The sequence below is a fragment of the Hippopotamus amphibius genome, chromosome 8 (assembly GCF_030028045.1).
Source record: "Hippopotamus amphibius kiboko isolate mHipAmp2 chromosome 8, mHipAmp2.hap2, whole genome shotgun sequence".
NCBI lineage: Eukaryota > Metazoa > Chordata > Mammalia > Artiodactyla > Hippopotamidae > Hippopotamus > Hippopotamus amphibius.
The window spans coordinates 92,941,202-92,960,178 of NC_080193.1; the positions used below are offsets into that span (position 1 = coordinate 92,941,202).

Here is an 18,977-nt window from a genome sequence, read left to right on the forward strand (position 1 = left end):
AGCAAGAGAGAGTAATAAAATAAAAATATAAGTATATACAATTTCATCCCCTATTCAACTTAATATACTTAGCATATGTACATCTTGCTATATACTCTACACTTCTAGAAACATTTATACATTTATAAACGCATACACAAGTACAGAGCTATATACACAAAACAAAGTGTGCTGAATTTTTGGGCAACTGAAGTATTGATGACTTTGGCATCAACTCATTCATGAGACACGACTTGATTATCCTCTGTGCAAAGAATTAGCAACACATAAATACCAATAGAATATAACAAGGAAACAACATTCACAGAAATCTTCCATTTAATCAGATTGAAAGAGTGTGATTTTTATAAATTCCATAAGCACCTCATAATTCATCCACTTATAACTTCTAATTGTTGGTATTAAAAATTCTGAAAATAAGTATATTCATAATGTTACATTAAACAGGAAATTCTGTAAAACTAACAGGTAAACTAACTACAACTTAGTCGAACAATTTAGAGAAAAAATTAAGGTTGATTTTTCGTGGTTTATGATAAAAGGATACATCATTGAAATATTTGGGTAAAATATGACACAGAGAACTCAGACCCTAGCTTAACCTTAAGAGGGAATCAAACACCCTCTTCTCTGTAGCTGATTTATTATGCAAGGCTGCAATTACTAGACAAGGTGTTCACTGGTGACTGATTAACTTCACTGGTGATAGATTATCTTCATGACTAGTTTTTTTGTGACTCTCAGGTCATCACTGAAATTTTGTTTTAGGTCTTTAGAAAAAACATATTAGTGATTCATCCAGAAGGCTAAATGGAGACATTATTCTTAACAATTAAATATGGAAATAAATGCTATCTGAATATACACTAAGTGTAGTTACATTCCAATGTAATGTGGGTTTTTTCACTGGGGCTCCAAAGGATGACAAAAAGTATAATCTGAAAATGCTAAATTTTCACGTGAAATAAATTATAATAGTATTCTCTTTAAACATTCTAGGAAATTTTATGATCTATTTTTAAACATAGGCTAGAAGTCTCAAAAAAATAATTTAAAAACTCAAACAATTTACCATGAATAAAACATCCAAGTAGTGACAGTGAACAACCGTATTTCAGCTGCCACAACTGGATACAAAGGTACTCTGAGACTGTCATCAACCTGAGTAACTGAAGTACTGAAGCCTGCTTGTATCAGCACAGAGAGTGACAACGGATTCAAATCTGAGATCTTTCCCATGAAGAATGTACTGTGATTCAAACTCACATATGTTTACGTGTATGTACACACACACACACACAGACACACAGACACACAGACACACACACACACACACACACACCACTACTAAAATACCTTTGGGCTTTTCATCTGGGCAAATGGGTACCTCACCCTGTTCAAGGCACAGCAATTAATTATCTTTGTACAAGAAAAAGTTTAGCTACCTTTATAGACTTCTACATGACTTCAGAAGAGCCACAGGCCTCTTTATTGTCCTGAGAGTAGAATAATTCCCAAATATAAAAGATATAAAAATTAATTTCTAAATATTAAAATATAAAAGTTTAAAACAAAGTTTAAAACAAATACAACTTGCAGTTCTAAAAAAAGACCTGTATAAGAATGCAAAAGGGAAATCCACATGAAATAGTATATATTTAGCACATACTCTCAATGTTAGGGTATATGCAAAGTACTTACTCTCTATTATGTTCCAAACACTGTATTAGGTACATTTATTATGACAATTTTTACAGATAAGAAACAGAATTACAATGATCACACAAAGGTAAGTGGTGGAGCCAGGATTCCAATGTTTAACTCCAAAATCCAAGCTCTTTCCATTACATTGTACTATCTCTCAATTAATATTTTTGTTAAGAGGAAAACAAATCATTTCAAACATTTTTTTCCAAATTTTTCTGGACTTGGAACAATTTTATGAACCAAAAAAATAATTTAGGCCAAAATATAAAACCAAGAGCTTTGATTAAAGTAAATGAATAAACACTCTCAAGGCTTTTTTTTTTTCCAAGTTAATGCAATTTCTCTTTTATTAAACTGGTGTTTTATTTCTATAGCGATTCAGTTAATAAAAATCAGAAAAACTCTAATTTCTAATATATTGCTAAGTTTGAAAGTACATTGATTCTGAAGCTCCACAAGACAGCCTATGATTAAGAAATCATAATAGCCATAATGACTATAATCACTACAAAAGACAGCAATTATCCTGACCATCCCTAAGCTATGTTGTTCAATACAGTAGCCACTAGCCAAATGTGGCTAATTTAAACTTAAATTAATTAAAATTAAATAAAATCAGCAATCTAATACATCAGTTGTACTAGCCACACTGAAAGTGCTTAGTAGAGGATGTGACTGACTGGCTATCATATGGGGGAGTGCAGATATAAAATATTTATAACATTACAGAAAGTTCTATTGGACAGCACTGCCCCAGAACAAGCAAAGGAGAATTTTAGTTAGAGATTATAAATTCTTTTCTTATTTTTTGGGGAGTGGAGAGTCAGTGGAAGGGAGGTGCAGAGGGAAGTAAATCTGAATATCATTAGAATAATTTCTAAAAGCCTTAGCATAAATTCAAGGTTATTCATTACACGGTGCCCTCTACCTCGCCCCTGTCAAGCTGCTTCTGCACTTTGCTCTCTTTGCTTACAATTTGACAAACAGGTCATTTTCTTCCAGTAACTTGGTGCCTTTGCCCAGGATGCTGCCCTCACTTCCCGTCTCTGTTAACTCATACTTTAGAATTCATTTCCTTTAGAAATAGGTCCCTGAACACTCTCACTCTCCAGTCTGGTTAGGGTGACCACCTCTTGGCTGGCATAAAAACAATGCAGTTTATTTCACTATATTTCTGTTTAACTCCTCCCCCATCACACAACTTAATACTCTCTGGGAACCCTGACAGCAAGGACCTAAATTTGCTCATCTTTGTATTTCAAACACAGGGCACACAGAAGATGCTCAATAAATGCTGAATGAATAATTTCACCTGGAACCTTCTTCCATGGCCAAATTTCTTAACACCATTTAAATAGCTCATTAATAAATATGCCAACAAATAGTAGCAGCTTACCCTTTGAGGTCATTAATTAATTTATTTTTCTCCTGGAGTATTCTCTTGTGGTGCATTCGATGAAAATCACGTTCTTTCTGAGTTTTCAGCAGATCTTCTCTAGCCTTGCTGAAAAATAAAAATAACAACTTTAAAAATCACTGCTAATTCTTTTCTGAAAAAAAATATTTATCAGTTCAAATCCAGTACTGAGCTGTTCAAAAGATTATTGAAAAGCAAAGATTCCATTATAATTCTCACTGAAATATCCCAACCAATACAATGTATATGAGAGTGGGGATGAACAGACTAAAACCTGTAGTTTCAAAGATATAATTCATTCACATTTCATTTAAATAAAGGAAAATTAAAAGTATGCTGCCACAATAACTCATAGTCCATCTATTTTCAAAGACAATTTGTTTATAAAATTGAAATACATATAAAATAGGATAATTCAAAATAATTACAAATAAAGGAAAAAGACCTTACAAAATTTAATTCTGAACTTGCTCGAATATATGATTAAGTGGGTTACTCAGTTCTGATAATTGTAAAAAAGAAATCACATAAATTCCAGAAAACCAAGATTTCATTCTGGTAAGGCATGTGAAAAATATATACCACTTACAGATCATATTACTAAAATAATTGGTAACTTAATGAGAAAAGTCTTCAATATCAGTGTCATTCTTCTACTGGATATATCTTCTGTAGATCCCGGCATAAAGCAAGCAAGAGTATTCTACCTTACCACAAGTCATATGTGAAAAAATTAACGGGAATGTTTCACCCACCTCTATAATGTAAGTCAGTTTCAATATAATAATGTAAAATATAATTTATAAGGTAAAAGTAGTTATCTAACAGTCTTAGTTAACTGACAAAGTGCTACTGCATTGAGATTCTAACATTCTGGGATATGGATGGACTAAATTAGAGTACTGACAGCTCACAAAAAGATCAGAATGGAATAAATCTGCCTCTCATCTTTCAAAATTCAGATTCATATGAAATAAACACATGCAGTAGATTTCTGCTTTAGGAGCTATGTCAGAGCAATCATCGAGGAATGGTGGCTGGGATGCTGCCAAAGTAGTGGTACGAGTTTAGGTTTTCAGACTTCTGATGGCACATATTATGATCAGTGAGACTTCTTGCTGCAAGATCAAGTCACACGTGGCATATGGTGAACGTGTCTTTTCCATTCTTCCAAGTTTGCTTCCTTCCCTCTATCCTACCACCTCCCACTTATTCTGGATGACCTGTGTTGTTCTTCATCCTACTGTCAATGTTGTAGTTTTGACCACATGTAAACAAACAATGTGTCACGGTACTTCATAGTTTAACCATCTAACCCTCAACTTCATTTCCATGCCAACAATCTTGAAGGCACAAGAATATCTTGATTAAAATATTCAGACTTGAAAAATCATCTGCAGAATATTCCAACTATTAGATAAGCAACCAGTTCATTCTTTCCAGGTTTTAACTCTATGTGTACGTGTGAGTGAAGATGGGCCAAAAAAAGAGAGAACACCTCCGCCGCCAAAATGTACCTGAGTAGGGTAGTGAGTGAAAAGGAGGAGAGAGTTTAAGTAGAATGACTGGAAAAGATAAATGGCTGAGTTCACATTTTGTTGTTTAAACACAAGAACGTCACCTGAATTCTCATCCACCTATACGAAAAGTGTGTAGAGTGTCTCATACGCTATCTTGCACGTAGAAAATACCCAGTAAATGTGACTTGTCGCCGTCACCGTTACATCACTATTTGGTAATGTAGAGCAGGTGTATTCAACTCCTCTAACAGCTACACTTGTTTACCTAAAATAGGGGGCCTACCTGTAGGTTGATATCCTCTAATGGGTCAAAAATATCAGGATACATGATTGTTAGTAACACTATATCTCTATAAAAGAATTTAAACTTTATAAACATCTATTTTGAGTCTACTAAAACTATTTTCAAAAACTTGATGAATTACTTCATGAGCTTATATTTTATTTATCTTATCTGAAATGTAAACCCATAATAGGTTAAAAGAAACTTAGAAAAATAATGCTGCAAAGTTTCTTAAGCAGAACCACAGATGTGTAGCATTACATCAACTCACTTTTTAAATACACATTTAAAGTCTTGCTTGTACTCATCCCAGGAAAGAAAGCATAGGAATTGATTGAAGTATTGGACCTTAAAGTTTTTCTGACCATTAAATTGGCTCTCAGAGACTTGCTTTCTGTTTGCACAAATGAAGTCTACTCAGTAAAACAATTTAAATTCATTTCATTGTGATGCTTCTCCTATTATGACCTTCCTACTGCCCATCTGCTTAATAAAAGGAAAACAAAAGTTGTACTAAAAAATAAAGTTTGAGGAGGAGAGAAAAGATGGCGGTGAAGTAGAGAGACGTGGAGTGCATCCCTCTCCACAGATGCATTGGGAATGCACGGAAGGACGCAGTCATTCCCACAGAGAACCAGCTGAACACCAGCAGACGGCCTCGGACACCAGAAAGGGCTGCGGGGAGCCCGACATACCCGGTAGGGAGGCATCTACGAGGGCTCAAAGAGGGGGAAGCAGCGGAGCTGTGGCAGACGGGAGGGAGTGAGAAACATACGGAGGGTCCGCAGCGCAGCTCAGCGTTCCCGGACCGAGACATCGATCCGCGGCTGAACGGAGGGTCCGGGAGCCGGAGCGTGGGAACCGGAGAGCTGGTTCAGGGTGAGAAACATTGTTGCCGGTAGGGTGACGGACCGAGAGGACAGGAGGGAGGAGGTCCGCGGAGAGGAGTGCCTGCCCCTGAGAGCTGCCCGGCCATGATGGCGGCTGGAGGCTGCAGGCTCACGGGCGGGGGGGGGGGAGAAGCCACGCGCATAGCCTCTCCCTCTCTTTCGGTGCCTCTGCAACAGGCAGTGGAGAGATGCCCTGTGGGTCACATAAGGCGCTCAGGGATAACAAGCACCCTCAGGCACTCGGGCGGGGCTAGATTTAAACCCCTTGCAACGCCAGCAGCAGGGAGGCTGCTGAGAGAAAAAAAAAAAAAAACAACAGCATCAAAAAGAAAAAAACCCCGAGAGAGGCCCAACTCTAAGACTTTCTGTGTACGCCTCAGCCACCAGCGCCCTCTGCAACAGGCACCTCCAAGCCCGACTGAAACAACAGTGCGCCACTGCTCACTCACTCCCAGGAGAAGGAGCCACTACTGTACCCTCTCCCTCTCCACACACCGAGGCTTACAGAAGAACAATAAAGGAACCTCTGCTGGTCACAGAATAATGCAAAAAAAAACCCAAGGCAAGGAGAAGGACACTTAGAGCTGAGACGCTAAGGAAACAGAAATAGTAGTATCAATACCTATTGAACTGGTCCATTCTGGGATCAGTTCTGGAATTTTTTTTTTTTCTTTCTCTCTCTCTCTCTCTTTTTTTTTTTTTTTTTTGATTTATTAAATACGATCTTAGCCCTAAGGGATCTACAAGTTTTATAATATAATTTCTTAATCATATTTTTTATTCTTTTTTTTTTTTTTTTTTTGCCTTTTTATATACTTCTATATCTAGCTAAGTTTTTGGTAGTACGGACAAAATATCTCTCATACTTTCCTTTCATCCCTATCTTTTATACATTTCTATTCCTTTCTTTTTATTTGCATATTTCCAACCACATTACGCTCTTCTGTTCCCCTTTCTTCCAGCCTTTTTAAGTTTATTTTATCTTAACATACTTATAAGCAACACTATCGGTCTGCTCAGACTCCTTGCTCTATTCTCCAGATGACGCACTGCCTTGGTATTTAATATTAGGCTTTTGTCTTTATCTTAGTTCTTAGTACAGTTGTCTAATTACATTCTGAGAATCTCCATTCTCTCTGGTGGTACTCTGGCTCTTTTCTATATTTGATCCTAGCTTACAAAATCTCCCTGGATTGATGTTTGTATGTGTAGGGTGTTATTTGTTGTTTGTTTGCTTTTGCTTTTGTCTCTGATTTGTTCTGTTTCAGTTGTCAATTTCTGTTGGGTTTCTCTTTGAATATCTGATAGCACACTGGGGTTCTGTCAGGTCTTTCTAGAGCCTTATGTCCTAACGGATTCAGTAATTGTGTGTCTTATACATGTATGTGTTTCCTAGACTTAATATTTGTTTAATCCAATACTTGGACATTAGTCTGAGGCTTGGACAGTATTCTATAAACACCTCTATCACCAGGACAAGCAACCCCAAAAGTTTGGACAACCATGAGGAAACAAAGAAACACCATGCAGGCAAAGGAGCAGGAAAAAAACCCACAAGACCAAATAAATGAAGAGGAAACAGGAAAAATGCCTGAAAAAGAATTTAGAGTCATGATAGTAAAAATGATACAAAATCTCGATAACAAAATAGAGAAAGTACAAGAAACAGTTCATAAGAACTCAGAAAAACAAACAGCAATGGATAACAAAATAACTGAAATTAAAAATACTCTAGATGCTATAACCAGCAGAATGACTGAGGCAGAAGAACGAACAAGTGAGTTGGAAGATAGAATGGGGGAAATAACTGCCACAGAGCAGGAAAAAGAAAAAAGAATAAAAAGAATACAAGACAGTCTCAGAGACCTCAGTGATAACCTTAAACGTACCAACATTCGAATTATAGGCATCCCAGAAGAAGAAGAAAACAAGAAAGGGTCTGAGAAAATCTTTGAAGAGGTTCTAGTGGAAAACTTCCCCAACATGGGAAAGGAAATAATTAACCAAGTCCAAGAAGCACAGAGAGTCCCATACAGAATAAACCCAAGGAGAAATACACCAAGACACATAGTAATCAAACCAATGACAATTAAACACAAAGAAAATATATTAAAAGCAGCAAGAGAAAAGCAACAAACAACATATAAGGGAAAACCCATCAGGATAACAGCTGACCTTTCTACAGAAACTCTGCAGGCCAGAAGGGAATGGCAGGATATACTGAAAGTCCTGAAAGAGAGAAGCCTACAGCCAAGAATACTCTACCCAGCAAGAATCTCATTCAGATTTGAGGGAGAAATCAAAAGCTTTACAGACAAGCAAAAGTTAAGAGAATTGAGCACCACCAAACCAGCCTTACAACAAGTGCTAAAGGAACTTCTCTAAGTAGGAAACACAAGAAAAGGAAAACACCTACAAATACAAACCCAAAACAATTCAGAAAATGGTCATTGGAACACACATGTCAATAATCACTTTAAATGTAAATGGATTAAATGTTCCAATCAAAAGACAAAGACTGGCTGAATGGATACAAAAACAAGACCCTTCTATATGCTGCCTACAAGAAACCCACTTCACACCAAGGGATACATATAGACTGAAAGTAAAGGGATGGAAAAAGATATTCCATGCAAATGGAAGTCAAAAGAAAGCTGGAGTAGCAATACTCATATCAGACAAATTAGACTTGAAAGTAAAGACTATTAAAGAGACAAGGAAGGACACTACACAATGATCAAGGGATCCATTCAAGAAGAACAGATCACAATGTTAAATACCTATGCCCCCAACATAGGACCACCTCAATACATAAGGCAAATGCTAAGAGCTATAAAAGGGGACATCAACAGTAACACAATAATAGTGGGAGACTTGAACACCCCACTGACAACAATGGACAGATCATCCAAACAGAAAATAAATAAAGACACACAAGCTTTAAATGACACATTAGACCATCTTGACTTAATTGATATTTATAGGACATTCCATCCAAAAACAACAGACTACACTTTCTTCTCAAGTGCACATGGAACATTTTCCAGGATAGATCACATCTTGGGTCACAAATCAAACCTCAGCAAATTCAAGAAAATTGAAATCATATCAAGCATCTTCTCAGACCACAACGCCATGAGACTAGATATCAATTACAGGAAAAAAACTGCAAAAAAGACAAACACATGGAGGCTAAACAATTCACTCTTAAACAACCAAGGAATCACTAAAGAAATCAAAGAGGAAATCAAAAAATATCTAGAAACAAATGACAATGAAAACACAACAACCCAACACCTATGGGACGCAGCAAAAGCAGTTCTAAGAGGGAAGTTTATAGCAATACAGTCCTACCTTAAGAAACAAGAAAATTATCGAATAAACAACCTAAACTTACACCTAAAACAACTAGAGAAAGAGGAACAAAGAAAGCCCAAAGTGAGCAGAAGGAAAGAAATCATAAAGATCAGAGCAGAAATAAATGAAAAAGAAAGGAAAGAAACCATAAGAAAAATAAATAAAACTAAAAGCTGGTTCTTTGAGAAGATTAACAAAATTGATAAACCATTAGTCAGACTCATCAAGAAAAAAAGGGAGAAGATACAAATCAGCAGAATTAGAAATGAAAAAGGAGAAGTAACAACGGACACCTCAGAAATACAAAACATCATGAGAGACTACTACAAGCAACTATATGCCAATCAATTGGATAACCTGGAAGAAATGGATACATTCTTAGAAAAATACAATCTTCCAAGACTGAACCAGGAAGAAATAGAAACCATGAACAGACCAATCACAAGTATGGAAATTGAGGCAGTGATTAAAAATCTCCCAACACACAAAAGCCCAGGACCAGATGGGTTCACGGGCGAATTCTATCAAACATTTCGAGAAGAGTTAACACCTATCCTTCTCAAACTCTTCCAAAATATTGCAGAAGGCAGAGCACTCCCAAACTCATTCTACGAGGCCACCATCACCCTGATACCAAAACCAGGCAAAGATGTCACAAAAAAAGAAAACTATAGACCAATATCACTGATGAATATAGATGCAACGATCCTCAACAAAATACTAGCTGACGGACTGCAGCAGCACATTGAAAAAATCATCCACCATGATCAAGTGGGGTTTATCCCTGGGATGCAAGGATTCTTCAATATACGCAAATCAATCAACGTGATACATCATATCAACAAATTGAAGGATAAAAACCATGTGATCATTTCAATAGATGCAGAAAAAGCTTTTGACAAAGTTCAACATCCATTTATGATAAAAGCTCTCCAGAAAATGGGCATAGAAGGAAATTACCTCAACATAATAAAAGCCATGTGTGAAAAACCAAAAGCCAACATCGTTCTCAATGGGGAAAAACTGGAGGAGTTCCCTCTAAGAACAGGAACAAGACAAGGGTGTCCACTCTCACCACTATTATTCAACATAGTTTTGGAATTTTTAGCCACAGCAATCAGAGAAGAAAAAGAAATCAAAGGAATCCAAATTGGAAAAGAAGAAGTAGAGTTGTCACTCTTTGCAGATGACATGATATTATATATAGAAAACCCTAAAGACTCTACCAGAGAACTGCTAGCACTAATTGATGAGTTTAGTAAAGTAGCAGGATACAAAATTAATGCACAGAAATCTCTTGCATTCCTATACACTAACAACAGAAGAACAGAAAGAGAAATGAAGGAAACTCTCCCATTCACCATTGCAACACAAAGAATAAAATACCTAGGAATAAACCTGCCTACGGAGGCAAAGGATCTGTATGCAGAAAGCTTTGAGACATTGATGAAAGAAATCAAGGACAACACAAACAGATGGAGGGACATGCAGTGTTCCTGGATTGCAAGAATCAACATCGTGAAAATGTCTGTACTACCCAAAGCAATTTACAGATTGAATGCAATCCCAATCAAAATACCAATGGCATTTTTCACAGAACTAGAAAAAGAAATCTTATGATTTGTATGGAAACGCAAAAGACCCCGAATAGCCAAAGCAATCTTGAGAAGGAAAAATGGAGTTGGTGGAGTCAGGCTTCCTGACTTCAAACTATACTACAAGGCCATAGTGATCAAGACAGTATGGTACTGGCACAAAAATAGAAAGGACGATCAATGGAATAGAACAGAGAACTCAGAAGTAAGCCCAAACACATATGGGCACCTTATCTTTGACAAAGGAGGCACGAGTATACAATGGAAAAAAGACAGCCTCTTCAATAAGTGGTGCTGGGAAAATTGGACAGCAACATGTAAAAGAATGAAATTAGAACACTTCCTAACACCATACACAAAAATAAACTCCAAATGGATTAAAGACCTACATGTAAGGCCAGACACTATCAAACTCCTAGAGGAAAACATAGGCAGAACACTCTATGACATCCATCAAAGCAACATCCTTTTTGACCCACCTCCTAGAATCAGGGAAATAAAATCAAGAATAAACGAATGGGACCTCATGAAACTTAAAAGCTTTTGCACAGCGAAAGAAACCATAAACAAGACTAAAAGGCAACCCTCAGAATGGGAAAAAATAATTGCCTATGAAACAACAGACAAAGGATTAACCTCCAAAATATACAAGCAGCTCATGAAGCTTAATACCAAAAAAGCAAATAACCCAATCCAAAAATGGGCAGAAGACCTAAATAGACATTTCTCCAAAGAAGACATACAGATGGCCAACAAACACATGAAAAGATGCTCAACATCACTCATCATCAGAGAAATGCAAGTCAAAGCCACAATGAGGTATCACCTCACACCGGTCAGAATGGCCATCATCACAAAGTCTGGAAACAACAAATGTTGTATGTTGGAGAGGGTGTGGAGAAAAGGGAACTCTCCTGCACTGTTGGTGGGACTGTAAGTTGGTACAGCCACTATGGAAAACAATTTGGAGGTTCCTTCAAAAACTACAAATAGAACTACCATATGATCCAATCATCCCACTCCTGGGCATATACCCAAAGAAAACCATAATCCCAAAAGAAACTTTGTACCATAATGTTTATTGAAGCACTATTTACAATAGCCAGGACATGGAAGCAACCTAAATGCCCATCAACAAATGAATGGATACAGAAGATGTGGCATATATATACAATGGAATATTACTCAGCTATAAAAAGGGATGAGATGGAGCTATATGTCATGAGGTGGATAGAACTACAATCTGTCATACATAGTGAAGTAAGTCAGAAAGAGAAGGACAAATATTGTATGCTAACTCACATATACGGAATCTAAAAATGGTACTGATGAACTCAGTGACGAGAATAAGGACACAGATACAGAGAATGGACTGGAGAACTCGAGGTATGGGAGGGGGCGGGGGGTGAAGGGGAAACTGAGACGAAGCGAGAGAGTAACACAGACATATATATACTATCAACTGTAAAATAGTCAGTGGGAAGTTGTTGTATAACAAAGGGAGTCCAACTCGAGGATGGAAGATGCCTTAGAGGACTGGGGCAGGGAGGATGGGGGGGACTTGAGGGGGGGGAGTCGAGTGAGGGAGGGAATACGGGGATATATGTATAAAAACAGATGATTGAACCTGGTGTACCCCCAAAAAAATAAAAAAAATAAAAAATAAAAAAAATAAAGTTTGAAATATTCATATAAGCAATTAATATTTAAACTTTGTAGTACTTTCTCATTATATTAGTGCAGCATCTTTGTGTTTAAAAGAAAAAAAACTTTTATTAAGACAGATACCAAACAGAAATTCTATTTCAAGTACAATGAAGTTAGAGCTATTCAGTGAAACATTCTGTTTATATTTGTGTATCATAAAGAATACACTACTTAAATGCTCTCCTTAATGAGACGGTAGAATGACTAACTTCCCCATTTCAGGAAAGCAGCATATCAAAATATATAATTAAATTATAAAATATCAAGATACTCATATTTTTTCATAGTATAAAAGCACTGTCCCAAAAACTCCATGTTTAACATATTAATGTAATTTAATAACTGAATGCTCCAAGTAAAATAATTTTTATTAACTGAATAATTTTTACTAAGTATTTTGGAGTGACCATTTAATAATAGATTTATTGAATTATTCTGTTATCATAATTTGGTCAAAGGTATCATATAAACATTTTCTTGTTTACATGCACCAATCAAAGTAGGCCATCTTTGTCATGTATTTTTCTCATGTGCAAACGTGAATCAGTAATTTCTGATAACAGTACTATATAATTACCAATTATTTCATTCTCCTCAATTGGTTATAAATAAATTAGTTTAACTCACTAAAATTTGTATTGGAATAATTGTCGGATAGCCAAAATGCCACTCAACCAGATAAGATGCAAACTTTCATTATATTCTTAACCAAAAAAGAAAGGGGTATACCCATGTCTGGAAAAAAGTGCTTCCTTAATTTAACAAGCAATTACCTAAACAATGAAGCATGAAATTTTATGGGTCTCATTATTATCTTTATCCACAGTGTGTGTTTCTGAAAGTCGTTAAATTAAATGGGTCTTCAGAAACGCTGGGTACTCTTTGACCTTTCATAGAAGTGAATTTTGTGAGTGAAATTAGGGCCTGTTAGTAAAGCACCTAATTTTTTCACAATCTTAATAGCCATTTAATTTTCCTTATGCCTATATTTTCTGGCAGAAGATAAAATCAAGTATTTCATTATTTTAAAAATGGTACAGTTTAATCTTCTATTTAGCAATCCCAGTCATTATTATTTCCTGCCTAATCTTCAGGACTTTCAATAAAACTTTTCTGGTCTGCATTATATTTCCTTAATATAAAAGCCTAGCAAAGGAAGACAGTACTCTAAACGGGGCAAGACTTAACTTCAGAGAAAATCATTTAAATTCCCATCATAAAAGGAAAATGATGCCTACTCCTACGTAATACTATGAAAGGGGAAAAAATCATCAATTAACTACTCTAAAAATTATTAAAAGCTTAACTAAAGAGCCAAAATGGTTTTTTTATTAATTTTTATTGGAGTATAGTTGCTTTATAATGTTGTGTTAGTTTCTTGTTGCACAGCAAAGTGAATCAGTCATATGTACACATATATCCATTCTTTTTTCGATTTCCTTCCCATTTAGGTCATCACAGAGTACTGAGTACAGTCCCCTGTGCTATACACTAGGTTCTCATTAGTTACCTATTTTATACATAGTACTTAATATATGTCAGTCCCAATCTGCCAATTCATTCCACACCCCCTTTCCTCCATTGGTAACCATAAGTTTGTTCTCCACATCTGTGACTCTATTTCTGCTTTGCAAATAAGTTCATTTCTACCATTTTCAAGATACCACATATAAGCAATATTATATATTTATTTTTCTCTTTCTGACTTACTTCATGCTATATGACAGTCTCTAGGTCCATCCACATTTCTGCAAATGGCACTATTTCATTCCTCTTTATGGCTGAGTAATATTCCATTGTATATAGGTACTGTATCTTCTTTATCCCTTCCTCTGTTGATGGACATTTAGGTTGCTTCCATGTCCTGGCTATTGTAAACAGTGCTGCAATGAATAGCGGGGTGCATGTGTCTTTTTGAATTATGGTTTTCTCTGGATATATGCCTAAGAATGGGATTGTTGAGTCATATGATAGCTCTATTTTTAGTTTTTTAAGGAACTTCCATACTGTTCTCCATAGTGGCTGTACCAATTTACATTCCCAACAGTGCAGGAGAGTTCCCTTTTCTCCACACTCTCTCCAGCATTTATTGCTTATAGATTTTTTGATGATGGCCATTCTGACTGCTGTGAGGTGATACCTCACTGTAGTTTTGATTTGCATTTCTCTAATAATTAGTGATGTTGAGCCTCTTTTCATGTGTTTGTTGGCCATGTGTATGTCTTGTTTGGAGATGTGTCTGTTTAGGTCCGCCATCCATTTTCTGATTGGATTCTTTGCTTTTTGATATTGAGCTGCATGAGCTGTTTGTATATTTTGGAGATTAACCCCTTGTCAGTTGCTTTGTTTGCAAATGTTTTCTCCCATTCTGAGCTTGTCTTTTCATTTTGTTTATTGTTTCCTTTGCTGTGCAAAAGCTTTTAAGTTTAATTAGGTCCCAATTTTTAATTTTTTTTTATTTTCATTATTCTAGGAGGTGGGTCAAAAAAGATCTTGTTGTGATTTATGTCAAAGAGGATACTGCCTGTATTTTCCTCTAAGAGTTTTAATAGTATACAGCCTTACACTTAGGTCTTTAATACATTTTGAGTTTATTTTTCATGTATGGTGTTAGGGAGTGTTCTAATTTCCTTCTTTTAGATGTAGTTGTCAAATTTTCCCAGCACCACTTCTTGAAGAGACTATCTTTTCTCCATTGTATATTCTTGTCTCCTTTGTCATAGATTTAGTGGCCATGGGTGCACAGATTTATCTCTGGACTTTCTATCCTGTTCCATTGATCTACAATTCTGTTTTTGTGCCAGTACCATACTGTTTTGATTACTGTAGCTTTGTATTATAGTCTGAAGTCAGAGCGCTTGATTCCTCCAGCTCTGTTTTTCTTTCTCAAGATTGCTTTCACTATTCAGGGTCTTCTGTGTTTCCATACAAAGTATAAAATTTTTTGTTCTAATTCTGTGAAAAATACCCTTGATAATTTGATAGGGATTACACTGAATCTGTAGATTGCTTGGGGTAGTACAGTCATTTTCACAATATTGATTCTTCCAATCCAAGAACATGGTAAATCTCTCCCTCTGTTTGTGTCATCTGTGACTTCTTTCATAAGTATGTTATAGTTTTCTGAGTAGAGGTCTTTTGCCTCCTTAGGTAGATTTATTCCTAGGGGTTTTATTCTTTTGATGCGATGGTAAATGGGATTATTTCCTTAATCTCTCTCTCTGATCTTTCATTGTTAGCGTATAGGAATGCAAGAGATGTCTGTGTATTAAAAAAATGTACCCATTGCTATATTTAAAATGGATAACCAACAAGGACCTATTGAATAACACAGGAAACTCTGCTCAACAACCTAAATGGGAAAAGAATTTGAAAAAGAATAGATACATGTATATGTATAACTGAATTACTTTGCTGTACAGCTGAAACTGTCACAACATTGTTAATCAGCTATACTCCAATATAAAATAAAAGTTTAAAAACAGAGATTTCTGTGTATTATTTTTGTATCCTGCAACTTTACCAAATTCATTTATGAGCTCTAGTAATTTTACGGTATCATCTTTTGGATTTTCTACGTACATTATTATGTCACCTGCAAACAGTAATAGTTTACTTCTTCTTTTCCAATTTGGATTCCTTTTATTTCTTTTTCTTCTCTGATAGCCATGGCTAGGACTTCCACAACTATGTTGAATAAAAGTGGTTAGAGTGGACATTCTTATCGTATTCCTGATCTTAGAGGAAATGCTTTCAGCATTTCACCATTGAGTATGATGTTAGCTGTAGGTCTGTCATATATGGCCTTTATTATGTTGAGGTAGGTTCCCTCTAAGCCCACTTTCTGGAGAGTTTTTATCATAAATGGGTGTTGAACTCTGTCAGAAGCTTTTTAAAGAGCCAAAATGTTAATAGCACACATTTACATAAGTCTCTCCTACTTGCCAGGCACAGCTACAGGCCCTGGGGATATACTGAGCACACGACAAGTCCCTATTATATGGAGCTCACAGTGTAACAAAAATGTATGCATTAGATAATTAGATGTAAAAGGCACAAATTTCAAGCTCCTTCACAAATATACAGCATTAAATTAAAGATAACCTAATAACGAGAGAGAGACCACACAAATAGAAGACTAAAACTTATAAATATGTCAATCCTTCCCCCCCAGAAAAATATATGTAAAGATAAATATATGTGTATACACACACACACACATTCTTCCCAAATTGTTATATATTCAACTCAGTCTTAATCCTAATCCCACCCTGTCTTTCTATAGAAATTTACAAAGTGAATCTTAAATTTGTATGAAAATACAAAGGATCTAGGACAGTCTAACTGTCTTTAAAAAAGAAAAACAAAGCTAGAAGACTAACCCCACCTGACTCTAAGAACTTAAACTTATGGCAATCACAAGTGTGGTATTAGCATAAGGATAAACAAATATGTTAATGGAACAGAATATAGAAATAGATTCACAATTATAGGGTCAATTGGTTTTCAACAAAAATGCCAAAGAAATTCAATGAAGAATAAAAAACCTTTTTAAGAATGGTGCTGGAACAACTGAATATTCCTATCAGAAAGAAAATTAACCTCTAGCTCCTACCCCACACAGTATACAAAAATTAAAGATAGATCACAGGCTGAAATACGAATTCTAAATCTTTAAAGGTTTTAGGAGAAAACAGAAATATTTATGTAACCTGGGAGCAGGCAATGGTATGTTAGCCAAAATATCAAAAGCAATATTATGAAAAAGATAAATTAGACTTCATCAAAATTTAAAACTTCTGCTCATCCAAAGACACCATAAAGAAATTGAAGAATCAAGCCATAAACTGGAAGAAAATATTCACAATAGTCTGACAAAGGATTTGTATCCAGAATATATTAAGAACTCTTACAACTCAAAAATAAGACAACTAATTAAACCAAAAACAGGCAAAAGATTTACACAGAAAGTAAGATCAATGAATGGCCAAAGAGCGCGCACACACACACACAAATGTTCACAATATCATTAGTTACCAGGAAAATATATATCAAAACTACAGCAAGCTGCCACCGTACAACCACTAAAATGGCTGAAATTTAAAAGACTAACAAAACTCAATGTTGATGACAATGTGGAGCAATGGGAACTCTCATATATTGCTTTTGAGAATGTAAAATGACTCAACTTGAATGGTTGAAAATGGACTAGCAGTTTCTTATACATCTACCCTTCATAAATTCCATTTCTAAGTTTTTAACCGAAAGAAAGAAAATACATTCTCACAAAAAGATTTGTACACAAATGTTCATGGCAGTATCATTCATAATAACCATAGCTGGAAACAAATCAGTAGAAAAAGGGTAAGCAAACTGTGGTATACACTATACAATAGAGTACTACTTAGCAATAAAAGGGAACAAATTACTGATAAAAGCAAAAGTTACAGATACATTTTACAGACTTTAACTGAGTGGAAGATGCCAAACGCAAAGAAATGAACTTTCTACGATTCCATTTATGAAGTTCTAAAACTGGCAAAACTAATCTAAGGTGGAAAATAAAATCAGAACAGTGATTGCCAGGGCAGGGAATGACTGAGAAGGGGCACAAAAGAAATTCTTGGGTAGATAGAAATGTTTTATACTAATATGAGGATGGAGGTTACAAGACTTCACTTGTTTGTCACAACTACGTAGCTAAGACTTGTACATTTCAATTTATGTAATTATAACTCAAAAAAAGAACTGTAAAAAATAATATAATAAACGGGATGTGGGGTAGGGTATGGGTGGAGACAGAAGTGAAATGAGCATGGCAGAAAGTTGATATGTGTTGAGACTGTCTGACAGGCCCACGACATTCATTATTCTATTTTATTTACTTCCTATATGCTTGATATTTGTTTAGAATTAAAAAGTTAATATATGTAAGCAAATAAATAAATTGCCTCGTACCTGCCTTCTGGAAAAGAAACCACTCGGGTATTTACTCAGTGTTACTGCTGCTGCTAATAATAAGGTTGATAACGATAATGCTGTTCCACCCACTTAATAACACTGTGTACTAGATACAGGGCTCACTACACTGTGATGGGTAACACAAGCACAATCTTTGCCTTACAGGAGCATAAAGAAAATGAATAAGGAAATAAAATATATACATGTATATGCATAAACTGTTGTCAGTGTTCTGAACGGGGAAAAAAAAGAATACTGCAATATCCATACTGATTTAATACTTACTGAGCACTTACCATGTGATGGATATTGTGCTAAACACTTTAAAATTATTCCCTCAAGGACAGGTAGTGTCACCCCACTTACATATGAGAAGACCGAGAAATAATCATATTCTCATAGCTAATAAGTGGCAGATAGTATGCATCTGTGTTGCTCTATCCACAATACCTGATCTGATATCAATATCTGTTCTGAACCAAAGTTTGACTGGGGTTAGTAAGTAATAGAGAATTTGATAATAACAGATGTTGTCCTTTC

The 18,977-nt window shown here is 35.6% G+C and overlaps 1 protein-coding gene across 1 annotated transcript in view; it reads right to left on the reverse strand.

Moving 5' to 3' along the window:
- The window catches only part of SPAG16 (sperm associated antigen 16), a 939,339-nt gene that overhangs the window by 878,229 nt on the left and 42,133 nt on the right, over window positions 1-18,977 (reverse strand). The window contains exon 6 of the mRNA XM_057746094.1: window positions 3,104-3,211. Within this exon, the coding sequence (XP_057602077.1) occupies window positions 3,104-3,211 (108 nt within the window). The remainder of the gene's footprint in view (window positions 1-3,103; window positions 3,212-18,977) is intronic.